The 24008-nt window shown below is 36.3% G+C and overlaps 3 protein-coding genes across 13 annotated transcripts in view; 2 read left to right on the top strand and 1 right to left on the bottom strand.

The window, feature by feature from the left end:
• Nucleotides 1–23751, bottom strand: part of chrnb5b (cholinergic receptor, nicotinic, beta 5b) — a 35368-nt gene extending 11617 nt beyond the window's left edge. The window contains exons 1-4 of one of the 11 annotated variants that reach the window (XM_058797611.1): nt 7515–7542; nt 6853–6934; nt 6548–6633; nt 3612–3762 (exon numbers count right to left, since the gene is read on the bottom strand). In XM_058797611.1, the coding sequence (XP_058653594.1) occupies nt 3612–3651 (40 nt within the window). In that variant the 5' untranslated portion in view covers nt 3652–3762; nt 6548–6633; nt 6853–6934; nt 7515–7542. Of the gene's footprint in view, nt 1–3611; nt 3763–6547; nt 6667–6707; nt 6935–7514; nt 7590–23357 lie in introns of those variants that run through there. The other 10 variants (XM_058797612.1, XM_058797615.1, XM_058797609.1 and 7 more) reach the window with 10 other exon arrangements.
• On the top strand, nt 8047–11893 carry tspan7 (tetraspanin 7). Its single transcript, XM_058797620.1, has 8 exons — nt 8047–8296; nt 9079–9267; nt 9842–9916; nt 10001–10090; nt 10208–10369; nt 10460–10543; nt 10630–10708; nt 10864–11893. The coding sequence occupies exons 1-7, from the start codon at nt 8210–8212 to the stop codon at nt 10696–10698; spliced, it is 756 nt and encodes a 251-aa protein (XP_058653603.1). The 5' UTR covers nt 8047–8209; the 3' UTR covers nt 10699–10708; nt 10864–11893.
• mid1ip1l (MID1 interacting protein 1, like) lies at nt 12388–14439 on the top strand. Its single transcript, XM_058797621.1, has 2 exons — nt 12388–12546; nt 13306–14439. Exon 2 carries the CDS (start codon nt 13313–13315, stop codon nt 13790–13792), a length of 480 nt encoding a protein of 159 aa, XP_058653604.1. The 5' UTR covers nt 12388–12546; nt 13306–13312; the 3' UTR covers nt 13793–14439.
• Nucleotides 23752–24008: the final 257 nt, after the last annotated feature.

Genomic DNA, 24008 nt, shown 5'->3' with positions numbered 1-24008 from the left:
AATTTTTTTTTTTATTATTTTTTTTAATTATTATTATTATTTAGGTAGCTTCCATATGAAAAAATTAAAACTGTTCTCAACACCAGTGTGTCTGAGCAGTCTAATAGTCTAGGAAAATCAAGACTTAATTATTTAAAAAATATATATATATATATATATATATATATATATATATATATAACCGTAAAAGATTAAATTCATATCTAAAATTTTACATATAAAAAAAACTTTACACTGTAATATCAAATGTTTCTCCAAACTCTGTAGGAAGGAACACATCTTTGTGCTTTTGATGCACAACTGAACTGTCAATCATTGTACTTCTTTTCTTAGAGCAATTGGTTCCAATTAAGACTCCACTATAGTGATGACTGCATTCATTAGGTTAATTAATTAACACAGTTACCCAATATAATAATTATAAAAATAAAAATTCAGTAAAACAATGGTTCGAGATTATAACATCTTCAGCATAAACACACTGTCTTGTTTAAAATGACTATTTAGTATGAAGGATGCTGTCTAGAATGGTGACTAATATCTGTGGAATAACCTATGAAAAAAGTGTTACTAAACCCCCGAATTAATCAGACAGGCCCCATGTCCAGCTTCAGGGCTCTTCACAAAAACACACACACTCCTAAGCAACCAAGGCAGGACAGGGTCTTGGGAAGAAACACACACCATCTCAAGATTATACAAAACAACACACACACGCTCACAGTTGCATGCACTGAGCTTTTCCACTCCATTGCACTTTAACTCTGTGAATAATTCAGCTGCACTAAAATAAAACCTGCCTCATCACACAGACATCAGCAGCAGACAAACACACACAGACCTAGTCTAACTCTCAGAATACTTTACTAGGGATACAAATAATAACATAGTATTCAATATTAGCACACACACAGACTCACACACATAAACACTTCCCATTCCAAGTTGAATACAGTTACACTCTTCTTTTTGACAGGGTGGGGCTTAACCAGTGTATCAGTGTTTGACTAGCATAAATATCCACCAACTAAAAGCTACTCCTTCTGCAGCCAAGCTCCACTGCATCAAACAACTTGCACAAATACATATACACATATTCACTAGCTATGGCCCAACAGTTACCCTAGTGCTGCATTTCAGTGTGTGAGAGAGTCAAATCCACTTCATGCTACCCTTTAACTCTAAAAGAGCGTGTTTTGGTCTTTCTCACGCCCCCGCTCAGATGCTTTCTTTCTGCTGAAGGCTTTTCCCCATTTCAGTTTGCATTAGTTTAAGAACCCGAGACTGTGTGGGGTTTTAGTATATCACATTTTTTTCTGGAATCAAAGAACATGTTTCACAATTCCTACAGAGACTGAAACCCCATAATTACACATTGAGAGGATGGCTTGTTTTTAATGCATTAAACTTATTCATAAAAAGTGAAAGTGCATTTATAATGTAACAAAAAAAAAAAAAAAAAAAATCTAAATAAATGCTGCTTTTATTTACTTTACATTTAACAAAGAATTCTGGAGAGAGAAAAAATCAGTTTCCACAAACATATTGAGCAGCACAACTGCTTTCAACATTGATAATAATAATAATAATAAGAAATGCTTCCTGAGCACCAAATCAGCTTATTAGAATGATTTCTGAAGGATCATGTGACAAAGCAGTAATGGCTGTTGAAAACTCAGCTTTGCCACACAAGAATAAATTACATTTTAAAATATAAAATTATTTTAAGCTTTGATAATATTTCACAATTTGTATCGTTTTAATCAAAAGAATGCAGCTTTGGTGAGCATAAGAAACTTCTTTCAAAAGCATGTCAGAAACGCTGTATTACATTTCTCATGTTTTTTTTGTTTTTTTGCATCTTTATGATGAATTGCTTGCTGTATTCCTCATTTGTAAGTTGTTTTGGATAAAATTGTCAGCTAAATCAAAAATGTAAAATGTAGTGTACATATCTTGCTCATGTCATGACCTTGGTTACCTCTGTGTAACTGACTCACTGCTTAATGAGTGGAAATACTTCAGCAATAAAAATCATTAATGGAGGCAGTGATACAGGAATCAATACTACTAATGGCAATCACAACAGCTGGAAATAGAGCCCAGTCCTTATCCATAGCTTATACAAGGGCTTACTTTACTTTTTGTTAGAATGCAAGGTGTAATAATAAGTAATTAATAGAGCTCACTTAAAACACTGCCTCTACACCACAAAAACAGTTTTGTTTTGTTTTTTACTTCAGCCAGCCATAATATATGTGTGCAATTCACAGTTTGATAATACATGGAAGTAATAAAACGAGTCAATTCAGGCATTTAATAACAAAATATATTAAATCAAATTTTGTGTAGAAACAAGACTTCAGAAAAAGCTGTCCTTCATAGCAACAAGCTCTTCTGAAGTCTAGATTTATTCTGTATGTGTGTGTGCGCACACGTTCATGAATGTGTTTAAGAGACCCTCTCTGCAGCTCTGACTCACTGAGCAAAAGATCTAATCAGAGTTATGACAGAGTTAGCATAAGCATGCCTCAAGAACCAAAACACACACACATACACACACGCTATCACCATGCATGCCCTGAAATGGACTGAAAAAGACACTCTGACGCTGAATTGCATAGTTTCCCTTCACTACTACATAGAGATCAAGAAAACACATAACCATGCAACCTTGATGAAGGGTCTATTCCATATACCTATTCATTGTAAATTATCTAACAGCTATTTCATGTTCAGTGTGAGACTGATCGATGATTTTAAGTAATAAAGTCATCCTTCATACTCAATGAAACATGATGCACTCACAAAAGACTCTCTGCTGTGTGGGCACTGAAGGGATGCTTCACAGTTGGAAACAGATCTGTGAGTGAACTGAGCTATGGGGCATAGAGAATGTGCCATTATGTGGACTGACCCAATTTAACCCCTTAATGCCACTGGTTACAGGTCTAAAGAGAGATAAGAGCAATGAGTTGTCAACTATAAATAAAAGCACAGGTTGTATTGACTTCATGTGAATCTTTTACATGTCTAGTGTAAACCAGAGCTATTTAATGTTTGTTTTCTCTCCTGAAAATGTATTTCTGTATCAAAGCTTCACAAAAGCAAGCACTACGATAATACAGTCACCACCGTATTTAGTACATATATTATATAGAAAGAGCTATTAATTTAATAAATTATTATAAATTCAATAAAATTGATCTAGCTCAAGTCAAATTTATAATATATAAACATTTCATTTGTGACCAGTCAGTGTTAAATAACTGATTGATTTACACTATAAAATGTATGTTGAATTAAATAAACAATCGTTTATTTGTATTTTCTTTTTTTATTTAGACATTTATTCGTATTTTCCCCATAACTGTTTTTTAATTGTGCTAATTTATTGTTTTCAATCCACAAATTTTGACTGTCGCTATTGTGAACAGACGTAAAACACACTTTCACTAACTTTTTAACTAAAGAAAATTAATAATTAAGCACATTTAAGACTTAAATGTATTAAGCCAACAGAGGTTAAGAAGCGTAAGTTTTAATGATAAAGCAACTGTTCAATGAAAGTAACACATCGATGGAAAAAAAAAAAAGAGCTGCATGCTTACTCGCCACGGTGAGCGCAACAAACCAAAGTCCTGAAGCCATCGGAGCTGCCGTCTCCTGCAGGAGCCCCTCCGTCCACACTTACATCAACTGACAATCAAAGATCGCGTCTTTACAGATCCATTTTCCCCGCACACTTCACAACGACAGTCCCTGCGGTTGAGACAAACAGATTTGAGTACGCGACAACGCGGGATCCGGGCTTCTTATGCCCTCGGATTGTGAAAAATTCGAGCGTGTTTTACGCCTGGAGAGTTGTTCGGTTCCTTTTCAGCGATAATCAGCCACAAACACGAGCGTTATGATAAAAGATCTTTGGGATTTTCTCTTCTGCACGCGAACTGACACGCGCGCTCTCGGCAGACTGTGCGCTTCTCTTGCGCGCGCGGCAGACTTAACATCCGCGAGCGCAATCAAGCCATCAACTTATGTAAAAACAAGTCTTCTACCACTTAAATACAGTTCACAGTCCCCAGGTCATATTATTAAAATATTTCAACAATCCATTTGTCTTTCCCATACCCTGTCGAATGACATCGATTTCAATGTCGTTTTAAAAATTACACAATTTTAAAGAGAGAGCAGGTGTTGATGGCCCAGTGTGATACGTTATGATAATTACTGGCTCAAGTGCATATGGTTAAAAAAACAAAAACTGCAAATTGCCACTGTGTCTTGCATGGGCAATTGGCTAGGTGTGCGTCACGGGGGAGGAGAGTTTGCTGGTTGTGTGTTCTGCACCGTGAAGCATAAGAAACCGTCTTAATACATATTTACATGACTAGGTACATGACTCATAATGGCAGACACTGAGAAGTTGTCAGAAGGGTTATATGTCATGAACTGTTTTGAACTTACGGAAAAGTGTGTTTCTCTATGTTGCTAGTTCAAAAAAACCTTAAATTGAAATAAATTTTGTTGTCAAAACGTATATTTTTTGTAAATAAAATGAACACAAAGAATCCAAAACAGCATATTCAGGCAAGAATCACCTATATGATAAATATAATAATGACACATTTTAACCAAAATGCATTTTCCGCAAGTATTATGTTGGAGAGCTACTGGTCAAAACAACGGTTCAGTGTTACCATGCACACTTCTGGTCAAAAGTATGGAAGAACTAAGATTTTGATTAAAGAAGCTTCTTTTCAAGGCTCACCTAAAGCTGCATTCATTTGATTAAAATACAGTAAAAAGAGAAACATTGTGAAATATTATTACAATTTAAGACACCTTTTTCTATTTTAATATATTTTAAAATATTATTTATTCCTGTGATGACAAAGCAAAATTTAATCACTTCAGTTACACGATTATTCAGAAATCATTCCAATATGCTGATTTAGCTCAGGAAACATTTTATTATCACCATGTTGAAAAAAGTTGTGCTGTTTAATATTTGTTCTGGAAACTGTGATATATATATATTTTTTTCAGGATTGTTTGAGAAAGTTCAAAAGAACAGCATTTATTGGAAATAACAATCTTTTCAGTCTTTACTGTTGATCAATTGAATGCATTGCTGCAGAATAAAAGCTTTTTAAAAAGTTTTAAATGGTAGTGTAACACGCTTTCCACAAAATAAATTAAGCAGCAAAAACTGTTCTTCAACATTGATAATATTAAGATTTTTTTCTTGAGCATATATTAGTATCATTGAAGGATCAGTTCTTTTAAATTATTTCACAATATTATGATATGTTTGATCAAATAAATGCAGCCTTGGTGAGCATAAGAGACTTCTTACCAAAACATTTAAAAAATTTGACTACTAGTGTATTTTTGCCATTTAATATTTTGGCCTTCACAAATATTTTGGACTTTCCTTGTTAATTGAGGCTGAAAAGCCTATAGTAGGCTGTCTAGTAGCACGTCATTATTGTGACAACGTGCCCCATCCCACTAATGTCAATGTGTCACATTAACAGTATTTTTTTTTTTTTTTGTGGCCAATGATGGTGCAAATATTCCAAAATATTGCAGCCAAGACTTTAAGACTTCATCCATAGATGAGTATCAAGTTCAGAATGAAGAGTTCATTGCAGTTTACTGCAGTTTCTCATAAAGCAGCTGCTCACTTCAAAGGATAAATATATTGCTAGAAAAGCATTGTTTTCTTAATTAACTTTCAATGAACTTAATTAACCATGAAAACCCCAATCACGGACGCAAATTAATCTCTCACACCCTGTCACACATAAAATCTCATGAGGAAAGACATCACACAAAACGTCGCAAAGCAGTGGACCCTTGAGGCGAGGTACAAAGCAGACCTGACGTTATGGTCCTAGAACAGGAGAAAATAGGACTCTTGTCATTTCACAAACCCTCTGCAGTGTATGCATGCCTGAGTGTGAGAAATCAAGAAAGCACGAGAGCAAGAAACAGAGAAAGGACAAAAGTGTGCAGTCAAAGGAAGCATTAAGGGCAGTGATTCTACAAAGTGGCTATGGATCTTTAAACTTCCTAAGCCATTCATGCATACACAAACATTTTCATACACAAGCATGCACATACTAAAGGCTCTCTCACTCAGCCATGCCCAAATGTTACAGCCATTAGTGTTGTGTAAATGGCTGTTAATTTAATTTAGTTTGAGTGAAAGAGGACCTTGCATAATGTTACCTGATACAAACAGAAATAATGAAATACACAAACAATTCACAATATCGATTTCTGCACAGGCACACACAGGTTTCATAATTATTCAAATATGCAGCCTTTCCTTTACGGACATATCTGAAATATCTTTTTCTGAGGCTGACAGTAACAATGTAGTATGTTAACAAACTTCAGTAACATTTTGATTAAATAATCTAAACAGAAAACTTCATCTTCATCAACTGATGAATTGTTTTGCTTTATTCTGAGCATAATAAAGCATGTGTGGAGCAAATCTATACATGAACGTGTGACTGCATACACCTGAACATACCTACATTCACCGCCATTTACGTATTGCCCTTTTCTGACTGTCTGCAGCATGAAGTCTGGTTTGCCATCCCTCTCATGCACCAATTCCTCCAATAGGAGGTGTTTGGGGACAGAAGCAGACTGCAGTATAAAGATTTAAACGCTAACAGACATTAGCTCACCATTTTGATGCCTTATGTTTACACATCAGAAGCACTCATCCATGGATTTTCAACATGTTCTTACACAGAACATGTCAGTTTACCTAACGCATATCCAGGATAAACCACTTTGATCTTCAGCATCTGGTGGGTGATGGTTACTCACTTCAGTCATCTGATCTCCATAAGGTTAAAATTGCTCCATTCATTGTTTGCTTTGGCTGAACACACAAGCCAAATGCATCTGGCTGAGAAAAAATAAATAAAACAATGTTTTAAGACTGTTTTAAAATAGGCTATAGTCTTTACAAAAAAAAAAAAAAACATTAATAATATTGCACAAACCTTTCAAACCATGAGTGAACATATGTAAAAAATAAAATAAAATAAATAAAGTAAATATTGTTTTTAACTGAACAGTGTACATATTTATTGCACTGTATACATATCTATAAACAAGCCAATATAAATTATCAGAGGTCGATCACAATTTCATCACTAGCCTATATCATAGTAAATATTCCCACTCTAGTTTTTAACTTTCTGTGTAACATATTATACTATACCGTTTTATTTTTCATGAGCCTAAAATAAACCACGTGTAAGATCTGCTAATAACCAAATCACAGCGTCTGAAAAATGTGCTTAATTTGGAAGACTGCTACAAGGAATGAAAAACACAGGGAAAAGCTACCTCGAGAGTGATAAAAGAACATAATGTTGTTTTAACGAAGTAGAATTTCTGCCCAATTCATAAAATATTATATTGGCTATATATATATATATATATATATATATAATTTGCACACATAAGATTTGTTTACTTACGCATGGCGTGGCGCATTTACGTCTTTTCTTATGGCGCCATCTTGTGGTGAACTAGATTCAGTGAAGATAATCAAGTTTGTACTTAGAATTTGATTTTGGTCTTAACATTACTGTTACTTTGAAGGATTTTAATATATATGACTTTTGAAGCATATTAGTCTAGATGTTTTAGATCTAAGTCTAACAATAACCAGTTGGAAAATGTTAAAGTATGTAAGCCTTAAATTGATTTCACTGTTAGATAAGCTCATTTGAAAAAGTCTCACTTTTATTTAATAAATCTAATTTATTTATTTATTATTAAAACAAATAATGTTTTGTTTTTTGTTTTCTGTGGAAACTGCGCGTTTTAGATTATTAATAGCATTGTTCCAAACACAGAACAACATTTTTTGTGTTATGTATATTTTGTTATTTACATTTTTATTATTGTTTTATATATATATATATATATATTTATTTGATTATTTTAATGTCCATTTTAATGTCATATTTATAGCTTTCCCAGACTCGATCCCCAGTCCTTTATCTTGGTATGAGGACTTCCTGTCGGGAAAGACTCCCAGCACCATCATCACCGTTCAGTTCCCAAACAAACTTTACCAACTCACACTCCAATCCGCAACTTTTCCTCCAGCACCCTCCATCGAAAAGTCCCGTCGCCAGCCAGATCCGCTGGGAAAACAAAAGCAGAAATGTCCCCTCCGTCCGCACGGCTTCAAACCAAACCCGTGATAACGTGTCTGAAGACATTTCTGATCTCGTACAGTCTGATTTTCTGGGTGAGTTTGTGTTTTCATCAGATTTGCAGTTAGCTTGAGGCGGCTATCAGCACAGCTAACTCACTCTGAACAATGGGCTCAGTCAACGCACAGTTCTAACTCTTAGTGTAATCCTAGTTTCGAGTCTTAAAATTTCTTTATGAAAAATAAAATACATTTCTAAACATTATTTAGATGTTTAGTTATCTTCTGATTAGCAAAAAGATTTACACACAACCTCTCCATTACCTTTTATTGTTACCGGCTTGCTTAAGGATGCGTCGAATTGTACAACTAACTACTATAACATATCCATTTTTATCCACATACATACATTTAACTTTACATATATACTATATAATTAATCTCAACTGCATGATTGATTAGTGTCACTAAATGTAAACTATATTATGCGGTTCAGATCTGCTAAATGTGACTAAAAGACAAAGTATATTAAGATATAAAACACATTAACATCATGCTCTTCTGAAAAGCTCTTTAAACAATGTGTATGTGTGAAAAGGACTATATAAAATGATTTGACTTGGCTTTTATTTATTTTGACCAGTTTCTAAATAGGTCTAGGCTTGTGTTTGTTCACAACAGTTGTCTGGAAACTCCCTGATTCCCTGTTTTTATTTAACGCTCTAAACTGTCCAAGTTTTGAAGCTGGAGTGTAATTACAAGGTTTGTAAGGGGGGTAGTATTAAGAATGGGGATGGGCAAGACACAGTGCCATAATCCCTCAGGCAAATCCATAAACACTTATTGAATATGTCTCTGAGAGTCTTTAACTCTTGTAGTTCACAGGAGTGATCTTGTTGGCTGTTGGAGTATGGGGAAAGGTTAATTTGGAGTTTGACCTCCTTCTGGCATCTGATAAGGGCACCAATGCACCATATGTCCTCATTGGGACCGGAGCGGTCATCATCATCTTCGGGTTGTTTGGCTGCTTCGCTACCTGCCGTGGAAGTCCATGGATGCTGAAGCTGGTCAGTTCTAAAGATTTCACAAGATTTCAAAACTGAGAGTGATCAAATTCATAAATATGGGAGTGGTTACAGCCCATTCTATGAATACAGTACACTCAAAATACTTTCTTTTTTTTTTGTAAAAAAGAAAGAAAAAAGCACAGATCCTCTTATATGACGCAAAACTGACCTATCATGAAAAACTGCTAGTTTGCATTTGATGTCCGCTTAAAAAAAAAATTGTCATTGAAGCCCTCGACCTTGTTACAAAATTTAGAAGAAGAAAATTTTTTTAATTTATATGAAAGCTTAATAACTACAGCCCAACATTTGGAGTCTTACTGCTGCATGACTGCTTAATTTAATAGTTTTGTGTACACTGTATATTTTAAGTTTTACAGGTTTGTCAGTGTAACTTTTTTAACAGTTGGAAAATATAGCCTCAAAAAAATAAATGTAGATGATAATTTCTGAATATTTTAAGGTTTTTAGGTATTTTAAGGTTCACCGTTTTTTTTCTTGAAATGTCATTAAGTTTTGAACATTTTTTGTTGATTTGTTTTTAAGCATTTTCTCTTTTCCCCCTCCCTTGTAGTATGCTATGTTCCTGACTCTTGTGTTCTTATCTGAACTAGTGGCAGGTATATCCGGCTTTATTTTCAGGCATGAGGTAATTTATTTTTTTTAACTTTACATGCAGTATTTCAGATACCATCTGCTGTCTTCACATCCAATGTTTTCACCTTTTTTTAAGATTAAAGCAGTGCTTCTAGGTGTCTATAATAAAGCTGAATCAGTCTACAGTGGTAAGGGCAACGAAGATCTGGACAGAATCCAGAGAACAGTAAGTATGTATTTGTTTTATTGGAAGCAGTACAAAACATCGGGATTATATCAAATTTCACTTATCTGCTTAAATGTTATTTTGAGGAATGTAATTTATATATTTTGTCATTTGTAGCTGCAATGCTGTGGAGAGAAGAACTACACCAGCTGGGCAAACACGGATTACTTCAAAAAAGAGGGCATCCCCAAAAGCTGCTGCAACATGACTGCTGGTGTAAACTGCACTTCTGCAGAACTTAAAGATCTTAACACGGCTGCATCAGTGGTGTATCAACAGGTAAGATCTCTGCTGTTTCTAAACACTCCTAAATCAGCAAAATCATGAGACTTATTCTGAATTCTGGGGGGGGAAATCCTTCTCTTGTAGGGCTGTTTCTCCCTGATGACTACAACATTGGAGGCCAATCTTGGAATCATTGCTGGAATTTCTTTTGGAATTGCATTTTTCCAGGTACTTATCGTGTCCAGTTATTTTTATTTATTTATTTAATTTATGTATATCTAATAATATATTTTTTCCATTCAATTCCTCATCAGCTCATTGGGATATTCCTGGCATGTTGTCTGTCTCGCTATATCACCAACAACCAATATGAGATGGTGTAGTGATCCACAGGTATATTTTCTTACTCTTCCCATTAGGCTGTTCTCTTTTTAAAATGGCACAGTTTTGTGTTGTTCTATTACATGTCATTTGTGGTACTTTGATTGATTAAAAAATGACTATGTTATCATTTAAGGGTTCTTACTGTCACTTCTGTTTGATTACAGGGTATCAACTGGAGGTCACAGAAGGCTGAACCTGACAAAAAGGGAAACCATTTAGTTGCAGTGTTTTGTATGTGTGCCTTAGCTAAACATTTCATTTTAGAGAATTTCTGACTGCTTTTTAAAGAATATTTCTTGTTGGTAACTACATTGAAGGGAAGGAACCCACGATCATTTTGCATTGTTTTTGCCAGAGTGAAAATATAACAATGATTAGTTATACAGAAGTTTGTAGAAAGTGCATGTGTTTTAGCCTGTGTTAAACCAAGAACCACTTAATTGGAATTAACATGTTAAAACTTTGCATCTAGTAAAAACACTAGTGAAATTGCTTGCATGGAACTAAAGTTCAACATTTGCCAAAAGGGCTGTTTTTGAGAATGACTTAATAATTTGAGACATTTAAGATGTTATCCACTCAACATGTTACATTGGGAGTTCTGTTTATGTCACCAGCAGTTCATTTTCAAGAACTAGTTTTAATACATGTATGTTCATTGCCACTTGGATTGCTTCAGTGAAAATGATGTGGTTATTTGCAATTTCTCTGCAGTCTTTATTAATGTAGCAGCTATAGTGTTAATTGTAAGGTTGTTGAATGTCATGGTGGTAAAGTTTCTTTTTAACTTTGTCTTCAAAATGTGAAGTCTTGTCACCCAGGTTGATCAGGTAATGATATTTAACATGTACATACAAAGCTACGGATAACACCATTATCTATACAAGGTTTGTGCTATATTTAAAGTCATATTTGCATTTGTAAGGAAAATAAGGTGATGTATAATCCAGATTACTTTTCAAACTATAATTATTTTCTCGTCACTCCAGCATAATCATACTGATTAGTTTTTGCAGTAAGGTAAACCACCCTCTGCGTTTTATCAGCATATGGGTTTACTTTTGGGGCATGTACACATTGTATCTTTGTAAGACAACAAACTGTCAACCGCCTGTTATTTTTGTGTAAACTGCAAAATGCATAGGAACAATAAACTGTTTTATATGAGCATGGGCTTCAGATGCAGAACCACCAGATGGCGCTATCTATTTATTTACACAAAAGCATTTTGCAATCTGGATGAGAACCAATGAAGAGTGGATCGAAATGAGGTTTACAAGGGCAAAGTGTGCCGTTTGGGACAGGCATATAATATAAAGAAGTCTAGCTTGTATTACTATCTGTGATAAGTAAAAATCGCAATTACTGTCCTAAAATGCTTTGAATCAAGCGGGCTGCAGATCGCATTATTGACATGCCTACGACACTGAATGACCATCGAGAGAAAACGGTAGTTTGTAGGTTATATCGCTATTTCTTTAATCAGCACGAGCAAGAGTTCATATTTAAGCCCTGAAATCGATCACTACGTTCAGAGAAAAAGAAAATGTCATAATTTACACATCTTCATGTGAAGAGATTAAGATACCGACAGACGTCGATGCAGATGAAATGCTGAAGCTCGATTGGTCCGAAGGCCTGTCAATCACTAGCAGCTCTGCACCCCATTGGACACGACGCTTCTCTGCCTGACGTCAAAAGTATAAAGTTTGTCTGTCCTCGCCTGAACGAACAGAAGAAGGGAGCTTTCTTCTCAGTTGGGGCGGTGTAAAATATTTGCTGCGTCGTCGTCAATCCTTTGTAGTTTTTCTTTTGGTTATTCCAGTCCAGTAAACAGTTTAATCCAGGTTAGTCATTTGCATCCAAGTCTTTTTGAGATTTATTGCGTTGTCATTGCAAGGTCAGGTGAAGTGACGCTTGTCTCGTGTAAACGTGCAATGAAAGGTTCTGCATGCTCGTTAGTTCAGTATCAGAAAGTCATAGGCTTTTGATGAGTTTCATCTTAAACGTCGTTTAATATTGTTTGATTGTTGTTGTTGTTGATGATGCTGTTTTGAGTAGACGATGCAATATGTCTGTCTATATTAGCGGCGCGAGAAACTAAAGCGTTCTCTCATTTTAGCGATAATAAAGATGTGCGAATAAATCGGTGTTTTTAGTTCATTTTTGACCATGACTCGGTTGAACCGCTTAAAAAGCGGCACTGACTCGAGGTTCTAGGACTAACAGTTACTCAAACTCATTGAACCGAGAAATCGCGGAGTTGGCTTCATTAAATGGCGGTCTTTCTAACTACGACTTAGTGTTCTTAAAAGAAATGTAAATTTCAGTTCGAGCTGAATCATGGCTGCAGCAACCGGATTAGGACACGTGAAACTGCAATAAACACCCTTAAACGTACCAGCAAATGGCTTTATTTGAAGGTTTTACAACATGCAAGTTAATGTGCAATGTCGGTATAGGCTTTGACGCATCTAACGTTAACTTATGAAATAAAATTAAAAAATGCTCAGTCGGTTTGTCACCATTTAAAATGGTTGCCCTTGTTGCAAGAGATTTTAAGTGGAAGCCCTTTTTGTAATTTTGATTGTACCCTTTCACTTCAGCTTTGCCATGATGCAGCTCAGCAGCGACGCACAATGCAACAAGCACTCGTTGCTCAATGTCATGAACCGGTTCATGGCCGCTGCCAACAACATGGACGAGACCATCATGGTGCCAAGCTTACTGCGGGACGTGCCTCTGGAGGACCAGGACAGCCAAGCCTCTGTTAGTCACAATAACAACGAGCCCTCTTTCCCCAACAAACAGAGGGACATGTATGAGCACTACCTGCTGCTAAAGTCCATCAAGAATGACATGGAGTGGGGTCTGCTGAAGAGGGAGATGGGCGGCAGCTTTCTAGAGATGGCAGTGAAGCACGAAGAACCGCAGGTGAGCGGCGGAGCTGCAGAGGAAGGCTCTGACCTGGAGGGCCAATTCCACTATCACCTCCACGGACTGTTTGCTGTTCTGTCAAAGCTCACGGTCCAGGCTGACCACCTCACGAATCGTTACAAGAGAGAAATCGGTGGAGGTAGCCTGTTGCGATAGGATTGATTTGGGTTAAATCTAAAATGGACTGTATTCTTGAACTGTTGGACTGGGAAGTGAATGGGTGGCAGTGGACCTAAAAGGCTTCAGATTCCCCTCTGCCATCAAAAAAGGGTTTCTTGCCCATGTTGGTTGTCCTGTGGCCTGTCCTGGTGGTATCTGGTGGGTTTTGTTTTGTTTATTTTCAGGATGTTTCCTCTAGACACTAAAGGGCTATGAGTAATGGGGTTTTTTACACTGACCGTTTCTGCAGCGTGCATCTATTCCATTTAGACTTTAGTTTTGGGTTTTTGTTTTAAATATCTGTATGCCAGGTCAGAAAGCCCTTGACGTTGTCACTTAAAGCTGTAGAAGAATGTGAATGCTGGTAATTCAATTCTTTCTACTAGCAGCCAATGCCTTTTAATGAGGGGATTTTTATGTGTTAATGCTACTCTTGTGCACTTGTCCATGCAAAATGGCGTGCCTTGTCATTTCCCACTTGTGCTGTTCTCAAGTATGTGTGCTTGTCATGCATTGTATCAGTTTGAACGGGGCCCATATGAGTCTGTATGCCACTTTTGTTTTTCTGGTTTGTCCTAAAATATTTCAAGTTTTATATCGTGCTGTAATATAGTGACTTAAATAAAGCATTAACTTAAACTGCCTCTCTGCATTCTTCCTCCTGAGCGTTCTCTTGCACATTTTCTCTTCTCAAGTGCAATAAGATGCCAACATTTACCAGAGGGCTGGGTCCAATATCTAATCCTAAATGGAACTAGTGAGTATCTGCTAATCTAGTTTTGTAAGGGCTGTGTCTCTTGCATTGTGCGAGGAATGCGTGTTTTACAAAGGCAGGTTTGAGCTTGACTATTCATTAGTGTTCTCATGTTTGCAACGACTTAAAGGGATAGTTCACTTGACAAATTAAATTTGTCATTTACTCTTGTCACTCAAACCTGGAAAAGGCAAAATATATTTTAAAGCATGTTAGTAAGCAGACATTTGTGACCATTGACTTTTACTGTGTAAATGATGAAATGACTTTTTGATCTCTTTATCTTGTTCTTTTCCCAACAGTGTTTTAAAGGAATAAACCAACCAAAAGTTAACACTTGTTCCAATCCTGTTTGAAATAGAGCACCATACAGGTTTGACCAGCATTAATTGAACATGTAAGGAAAGTAAACTGTGGTTACCAATGTTCTTCAGAATATTTTTGTGTTCTGTGGAATAAAAGTCAGGTTTGTAGTGTCATGAGTAAATGTTAACTTTTTGAATGGAATATCTCTAACTCCCTTGAACAGCATAAGCACCAGCTGAAACTGGTCTTTAAACTGGTTCCATAAGACGTGACATCATTCTTATCAAATATAGCAGTTCAAAGTGTATTAGACCCATAAAAAGTGTCTGGTTAAGATTATCAGTTCATGACCTTTTGATCTAATTAGGGAAGTATATCTAATCCTTTTAGTCACGGCGTTTTAATGCTCCGTTCTCAAGCATTGTGAGTGTTTGAAACTTCAATCTAACCTGAATTTCTCAAAAGATATACCCCCGGTTTCACAGACGAGGCTTAAGCCTAATCCTAGACTAAAATGTAAGTCTGAGCGGTTTCAACTGCAAGAAACTTGCACTGACTGATCTTAAAAAATATCAGTGCCTTTGTTTTGTCTCAAGATGCACACCATTAAGTACGTTTATAAAAATGACTCAAATGTCCTAATTGAACTATGGTCTAATCCTGGTTTAGGCTAAGCCCTGTCTGTGACACCTGGCCAAAGTGTTTAGAGGAAATTATTTGGGTTTTATTTTTGCATTTCCTCAAATCTTGCATGCATTTTATATTCCCATCTTTATCCTGTATGCTTGAATGGGAAGCCCTTTGAACTTTCCTAACCAAAGTGTTTCTCATCTTCCCCATACTAAACGTTCACTGAACCATGAACAATATAACTGTAACCGTTCGAGCCGCGTTTGTGGCAACACCCAGCCTTTGAAGTAATGTATGTGGGTGGACACAGAACAGGCAAAAGAAAACGTCAGAATCACAGTAATACCAATCAAAATGTCTGCTTTGGCTACAGAGGAGCATTATGGTATATCAGACCAAATGCAGTCCAACCATCTGTCCATTCAAGTGAAATAGGTCAGCGTGAGGCACGCGAACTGGGCCAGGCGGTCACAGTAACAAATCTGCACAATATATGAACCAGTAACTAAATTAGGGATTTGCAGCAGTCTTAAAATGCCATTTTAAAGCTTCAACCAAAATGTAGGATGGACAGGACATTAAAAGCAGGCTTTTAAGTTTGTTTCACCCAGAATGTATCCAGGGACAGAACAGGATCCACATGCATGTATACTACAGAGAATGTAAAGATTATGATGCAGAGGAAAAGATTTTCAGTAGGATAAGCTATATCTTCTTGTGTCTCTAGATTGCACTGAAATCTATTAACAGTGACCGTGCAACTGTGAGAGACTGGTGTAAGGATAAAACATTGTAAATCATAAAGGGACTCATAAAAGCATAAATCAGTTTCAAAATGTTTGGCTGGATCAGCTTGTCCCTATGCCATGGTGCATTGAGCGACTACGTGATCCGGCAAGCTAGACTTGGCCCGGGCACGTCCAGTCTGCTGGATGATATCTAACAGCTGCCCTTTATGTGCTCCCGTACATCTTGGCACCCGCAAGGTAACATTGCTAAACAAATGCAATGCCGGTGACTGGCATACACGCATAAGACGTGGCAGAATGTTTCATGCCCTTTTTCTGTCTTCATGGGTAAAACTAATAAGACAGTGATTTCCTTCAAATGAATCCCTGACAACCAAAAACAGCAAAAAATGAATTAGTGATCAAACTAATCCATATTTGTGGCAAAATCTCCCCATTGAATTTTTGTTTATTCAGTTATACATGCTAAGACAATTAAAGAAGAACCAAAAAGAACATCATACAAATACATGAGAAAGTATTTAACAGGTTTAGGGTAGCTACCATGAAACTAATCATAATGCAAATTTGAAAAAGTGGTAAGCTACACTACAAACAAAAAGCAGCTAAAACACACTAGTTATTTGAAGCAATTTTGATAATTAATATATATATATATATATATATATGTGTGTGTGTGTGTGTGTGTGTGTGTGTAACTATGCAATTATATAATTTAAACAAATATCTGTTTTTAATAAGGGTTTTTAAATTAATGAACTCTCTCAGGCTGTATAAATGAATAAATAAAACACCCTCATCTCATTTACATTACCGAATCAAAAATATAATACAGTTGAAAAATAAAGCCGTTTTATGAATTTGTCATAATTCATAAAATCTACTCACTTACATGAACCATCCAAACGATCAGATTCACTCGAATGAATCAGACTTTCCAACTCTAGCCTACATAAGAGAAAATTAGAATGAAGCAATTCACCAGAATGAATCAAACTTTCCAGAGAGAACCGTTTAGGAAGAAACGATTAATTAAGATTGATCTGGTGCTCTTACAAAGTTCCGTTTTAACCAGTGAATGTGACCACACAATGAAACTTTTCTCTTTTTTTTTTTAATGAAGTTACGAGCATGATAGAACTCGGCGCTGGACAAAAAGCGGTGAGTGTGTGGATTACAACCTAAACACCTCTGATTGGCCATTGCGTTGTAGAAATCAACAAACGGGTCTGTGATTGGCTACTTTGCTCCCCTCTGCGAAAATGCATTGTAAAATCATTTGACGCATTCCGAAGCAGAAGATACGCTGGATTGTTTGCCAAATCTATTTCTTTATGCTATTATTACAAAGAAAACAGATCCTAGACCGGGAGTTATGGGCAGTTTTTTCATCTAAAAGCGATCAGTTAAGACTATTATACATGCTAAACTAAAGTCCCCCTCCCTCTGGTGCCGGGCCTGTGGTTCACTAGAATGAATCAAACAATTCAGTGCTTCCCATGAGAGATGACTGTTTAGGACAAACCAGTTCAGTTCAGTTCAGTGAATCCAACTTGGTGCTACAAAGCCATTTAGGATGAACCAATTCAATGAAGTTAGTATTGTCGCTACACTGCTACTTAAGGTTATGGTCCTAGGTAATTTATTAATGCATTTTGGCATAATGTTGGGTAGCTGACAGCTGTTAGTGATGCTAGTGGTGCGATGATCAGCTGGTTTGGGTAAGGAGATGCTCACACCACTCAGCCTCACAATACTAGGCCTTGTGTTGTATAATGAGAGCCTGTGTGTTCCATCACAGCATTACCAATCTGTCTCTGTACGACCTCGCCGTGCTTGAGGCCAAGCTTTCACACCACCCACTGGGCACAAAAGTCAGCAAGCAATATGTCTCATGGTTCTGTTTTTCATTGTGATTTTTAGGAGGTGCATGATAGTGACTTGTGTGACAATTTCTCTTGTGTCCGCAAGTAAGATGTTCCTGAAAGAGCAATAGAGACATGATTGCATAAAAATGCAATAAAGCAATGGTTCCTAAGCAATAGTTCCTTTTTACTGTGCTCTATTTCTTAAGACGTCAGTGTAATATCAGATTTGGAGAAACTTTTACACTGTAAAAAATATGTTTCAAAGCTGTAAATAAAACAAAGATTTTTTGGAGTGCATTTTACAAGAAAACTTTATTTCAGTCTTTCTACTTCAAAATTTCACATTTAATTTATTTGCCAGATCTTTGTAATTATTTCTGAAATTTACTAAATGTTTTTTTTGTGGTTATAGTGTCAGTCTTTTGTCTTCGTGATAAAGTAATTGTGAGTGAACCTAAGTTGTATCGTGTATCATACACCAATTTTTATGTGTGACGCCTATTTCTGCAATTTGTAAAAAATGCATCTCTGCATCTGAAAGCAAGCCAGTAGCATTATGTTTCCTCTTTCACTTTAGAGCACAAGTTAAAAATGTAACTGTTTAACTAAACCATTTCCCCTTTAGAATTAATAAAGGGTTTGTGATTTTTTTTTTTTTTTTTTTTTTGAATCCTTTTTCTTCAGGTTTCTTTTCATTTTAGTTTAGTTTTGTTGTGCTTAAGTCAGTTTATAAATTTTTGTTTGTATTTTAGCTTTATTATATATTCTTATTATAGTCTAATTATATATATACTTTACTAATAACTAATCCACACTTTAACTAATCCAGATGCTTACATAATAACCTTCAGACTGCTGATGTAAGGTCACAATGTTTGCCTCTGTACTGATATCTTTCCTATCATGCTCTTTGTGCAGAGCAAGGCTGAAGTGCAACCCCTTCCTCTATCCGTCACAGGAAACAGAGTCTGCAGAAAGTGTAGAGGTGTATGTCAACAAACAGTCAGCGAAGAAAAAGCGCTTAGTGACCCTGAAAAGTTCTAATGTTGACTTTGTATTGAATACGAGCTATCTTATCATGAAATGTTTGCTCCCTTTGTACTGCACTGCAACACTGCAAGTTAAAGACCATATGTAAAAAAATACAAGACATGCTGTCATGCAACAGAGTCAGAAAGGGCAGAGAATTCATCCTGTCCTGCAGCTGTCTTGCTGTACATGATCAGCTCATGCAGCCTACATATGATCATTTCAGGGTGCTCCATGCACGACGCAGCTGTAAGAATGTTCAGGGCAGCTGAGGTTACATAAGCCAGTGGGCGTGGTGCTCAGCTGGAACATTCACAACGCCATACACAGTGTTGCCTTGGTTCCCACCACCCATACAGACACACGCACTGCTCATGCACATCTGCCATAGCTTATTGGTTCAGTCTAGTGTCAGTATAGTTCAAATTAGTGTGCTTTCCCACTTTTCCCCTTATGATTATTCCTCCATTTAGTCTGTTAGAAATTTGACAGATATGTTATTTGTATATTTGCACAATATTACTCTTCTCAGCCTGTTGTCCTCATAGATTACTGAATGGTCTGTCCTCAGTGTCCTCAGAAAGGGTCCAGCTGACTCCTTCATGTGATTTAATCTAATTTGAAGGACAGGAGCGAGTCATTAGGTAGATTGACAGTCATGTCCTATACTGCTGCATTATGCATGAAATGTTTTAATTCAGGTTTTCAACTGTTAATAACTGAACTGAAGCACTGAAATTGTACCACTTTAAACTGACAGTATTTCAGTTTGAAGTAATCTATTTCTCAAATTTGAAATCATACATATGTGTATATATAGAGAGAGTATAGACACTTTAAATCCAGTTTAGTTAAATGTAATTGATTCCAATATAAACACAAATTAAACATACAACGTAAAAATCATCATGGCAATGTTCATGACATCATGACAAAAAAAATGTCAGAATTCTTCTGTGATGCATGTTAGAGATTGTTTGTACACAAACTCCACAAAGTCCAGAGTACCAAAAGTGCCCATATAACTGAGGAAACACCTCTATATTGCAACACACTTCGCTGGCAGTGTGGAAGTCTGCATAGTCACACATGATCTGTGCATGATCAGTGATCTAGGTTCACATGGGCCACATGCTGTGATGGCTAAAAGACATTCTATACTTAACATCCAAGAATATTTGTCCCTGGCAGACATGAGTCCTTCCAGAATAGCAACAGATTATCGAGCCATGCTATCCAGGCTATAAATAATTAGAAAGAATGGAATTAGCGGCACCGATCAGTAATGGTTCTGCTCAGTCATTACTCAGCATGCCTGGAGAGTTAAACTAATGCAAGGTCAGCGCAACAAACATCTGTTTTCACAGATGCATAAAAACAGAATATTCCTAAGTGAATGTATCTCGCTTTAAAATACTGCAAACCGTATCTAAGTTAAGTAGGACAAGGAGAAAGGTATCTTAATTAACATGTAAGCAACGCCTGCTCAGGTTGTCTGGCATTTCTAACTGTCTCTGCGTCTCCATAAAAGAGTGTTCAAAAGCAGAATGCTAAAAGGGAAGTTCCCCAGTGTTTGAGAGAAGCAATGCTGGCAGGACCGCCCCTTTGTGGAAGAACTCTTACATAATGCCAGTTTGAACAAAGACGAAAACTGGCTGACCCTCTGAACGCAGATCTTTAAGAAAGGAGGGTGACAATCAGATTTAACCCTTTAAACCTCTCAGCTGTGACTTCAAATCAAGTGACGTTTGTGTTGGTCAGTTGTTTCAAGGTTCATTTGGTGAGCAACTCTGCAAAGACTTTATCCAGCTTTGAGTTTAGCTAATACAGATATTTAGTCAAAACGTGCATTATTTTATTAATTAATACTGCATTTGAAAAAAGCCTTTTCCTTTTGTTATATTAGTTTTAACACTGCTATTACTTTCATATGCTTGCACGTGGATATTTAACTGTCAGTATGTCTTGTCTAGACGTGCCCTAGATTTAAACCAATCGTGGTTTAGCTCCAAAAGGGTCAGCCAATGGCAGGTTGCAGATCTTGTGGGTTTGGTGAAGGAGTGGCTCTGAAACCTGAGTCCACATATGATGCAACTGGGAATGTCACAATGTAAGAGAAAAAAATCATGACTGGTAATTTAGGGTAATAAATTAACACACTTAATCCATTACTGGATTTAATATCACATCATCAAGCCAAATAAAGATTCCTGTAAAAACCTAAATCTTAATAGGTTTAAAATAACTAACATAGTGAAACAAGAGAACTGGGGTAACCTTTAGTTAGTTTGCTTTGTAAATCATTCCCTGAAAGCTTGCATGCTAGATGACTGAAGAAGTTTCCCTTGTAGAAGTGTTGCTTTTTGTTAACTATTAAAAATCTTTTCAGTAATTGAGTAAATCTGAAATAAAATATTCAAATTCAAACTTAAACTTGAAGAACTTATACTTATACTATATCATATAAATAATACTAAAATAGCATTGTACCATTGCAAGTTAAAGATTTCAGAGCACAAGTGACTTGTGCTGCCATTAAGGCTTTTGGAGATATATTTCGTGTACCATGAGACGCAATGCAGAGCTATAATCGAGACATGTGTTAACTGATGCATATTTAGTTGCATTTTGCTTTTACTTTCAGACTGTCCCCAGCGGCATCCTTAACTCATCTTTCTCATGACTCTGTCTCACCTCACCGCTGTACTGTGCTGCAATTTCTATTTGCTCTTTTGCATATAAATGGCCCCCAGCCACTCAGCATTCTCTTCCATTCCACTGCTTCAATTCAGCACCAGGCAACCAAACGAACCAACCGACTGCTAACTATTGAGAGTAGGCCTACTGACTCGAGTTACTGTGCTTTTCAAGCTGTGGGCATGTAAAGGACTTACTAGACATTCCAAACTAACTGACTCATGTGTTGAAATATAGATGGGTGAAAAACATAGCCTATGGGCAGAGGTGGAAAGAGTACGAAAATATTTTACTCAAGTAAAAGTACCATTACATTAATTAAATTTTACTTAAGTACAAGTAAAAGTACCAGTCTAAAAATCTACTCAAGTAAAAGTAAAAAGTAGCTCATTTAAAATGAACTCAGAGTAAAAATTACTTGTTAACAGTGGGTGTCAAACTCAGTTCCTGGAGGGCCACAGCCCTACACAGTATAGATATAACCCTAATTAAATACATCTGATCCAGCTAATCTAATCATTTAGGCTTATTTGAAAACTACATGGTATGTGTGTTGGAGCAGGGTTGGAACTAAACTCGTTAGGGCTGCGGCCCTCCAGGAAGTGAGTTTGACACCCCTGGGATAGGCCTATAAATCTCAAACTAGTTGTTTTTAATTAAAGGAATCAGTTATTTAGAATAATAAGACATTTGGGCTGTTACCAGGCAAATTAAATCAATATCATCAAAATTCATCTTTGCAATGCAAAGGAAACACAGAAGCTTCATCTGAAGTGGCATTTAGATGTATTTACACAGTTTAATGCAGGACATGAATGCATTTAACCTGCAGTTACAAATGCAGAAATAATGTTTTGATATATAACACATAAAATGTTGAATACTCATTTGAAATTATATATTTTTTAAAAGTAACTGCTAATAAGTGAGTCATTGAGACTGAACCGAATCATTTAAACAGTTGATTAATTCAGGAACGAAACACCCTAATGTTGCTCAGAGACGCAAAATAGTGCTGTGGCTGTGTTTGGGGTTATTTTTGTTATCGAAATAGAGCTAAAACAGGCAATATGGCGTCTAAAACGCAAGTCTCTTAATTAACTTCTTGTTTATTGAACTGTTGTAATGAAGAAGAAAACTCTATATGCAATAATGCTGATTTTTGGAGAAAAACGGCACTCTTCGTGTGATATTGATTTACTATATGAAATGATATAAATATTCCGTGATCATTTTAAATGCATTTTAACAGACTGAATCACGCAGTGAAAGAACGCAGTCTAAATGCGCGCGCACACTGGTCTACTAGACTTCAAGGCACTCTGTAGGAGTGTTTTGTTTGGTTTTTGGCTAAATACTGATAATGTCAAATTGCACATCGTTAGAACAACAATTACGATATTATCACAGACGATAAATCGCATACCCTTGCACCACTGTCTTTTTGGCTAATTTGTGCAAAACCTTTTGCTAAACTGCCAAAGCTTCATTTTAACCACCAATGCAATGATGCAAGTATTTATACTTACCTCCACATGCTTGCGAAGGGTTGATGTCGATATTTATAAGCTGCTAGTTTGGTCTCCCTAGGCATACACAGTTTACACTGCATAATAGTGCATAAACATGGCCAGGGGTTCACTTCATTTCCTTCGAGTTCAACTTCAGCAGAATACGACGGGGTTTGGTTTTCAGCTGGGTTTGCACCATTAACGCCTGTCTTGTCCGTCTTTGTCTTTTTCTGATTTTAGCGCCAGTTTGTTCTCCTGCCCATTACTGCAGTAGTTTCCAGGGAGCGATTTTTTATTTATTTTTTTATGTTTTACTCAGTAATTAATGTGTTTTAAAATGTAGCGAAGTACAATACTTCAAACAAAATATACTTAAGTAAAAGTAAAATTACAGATTTTAAAAATTACTTTAAAAAGTAGAAGTACACAAAAAAGCTACTCAATTACAGTAACGCGAGTAAATGTAATTCGTTACTTTCCACCTCTGCCTATGGGTCATTGGCTTGAAATGAATGAAAACGTGTGAATTCGTTCTGACATTCTCTGCTCACGTAACTACTGTTGTTATCTGTTAACGGTAAGATATAAAGCGAGATAGCGTAAGAGAGGTAAATTACAGGACTGTTTTATTGTTTAATGACATTTTATATTATTTTACAACAGTAAGGC

Source organism: Onychostoma macrolepis, chromosome 14 (assembly GCF_012432095.1).
Source record: "Onychostoma macrolepis isolate SWU-2019 chromosome 14, ASM1243209v1, whole genome shotgun sequence".
Taxonomy (NCBI): Eukaryota; Metazoa; Chordata; class Actinopteri; order Cypriniformes; family Cyprinidae; genus Onychostoma; species Onychostoma macrolepis.
This window is presented reverse-complemented; position numbering and strand designations above follow the sequence as displayed.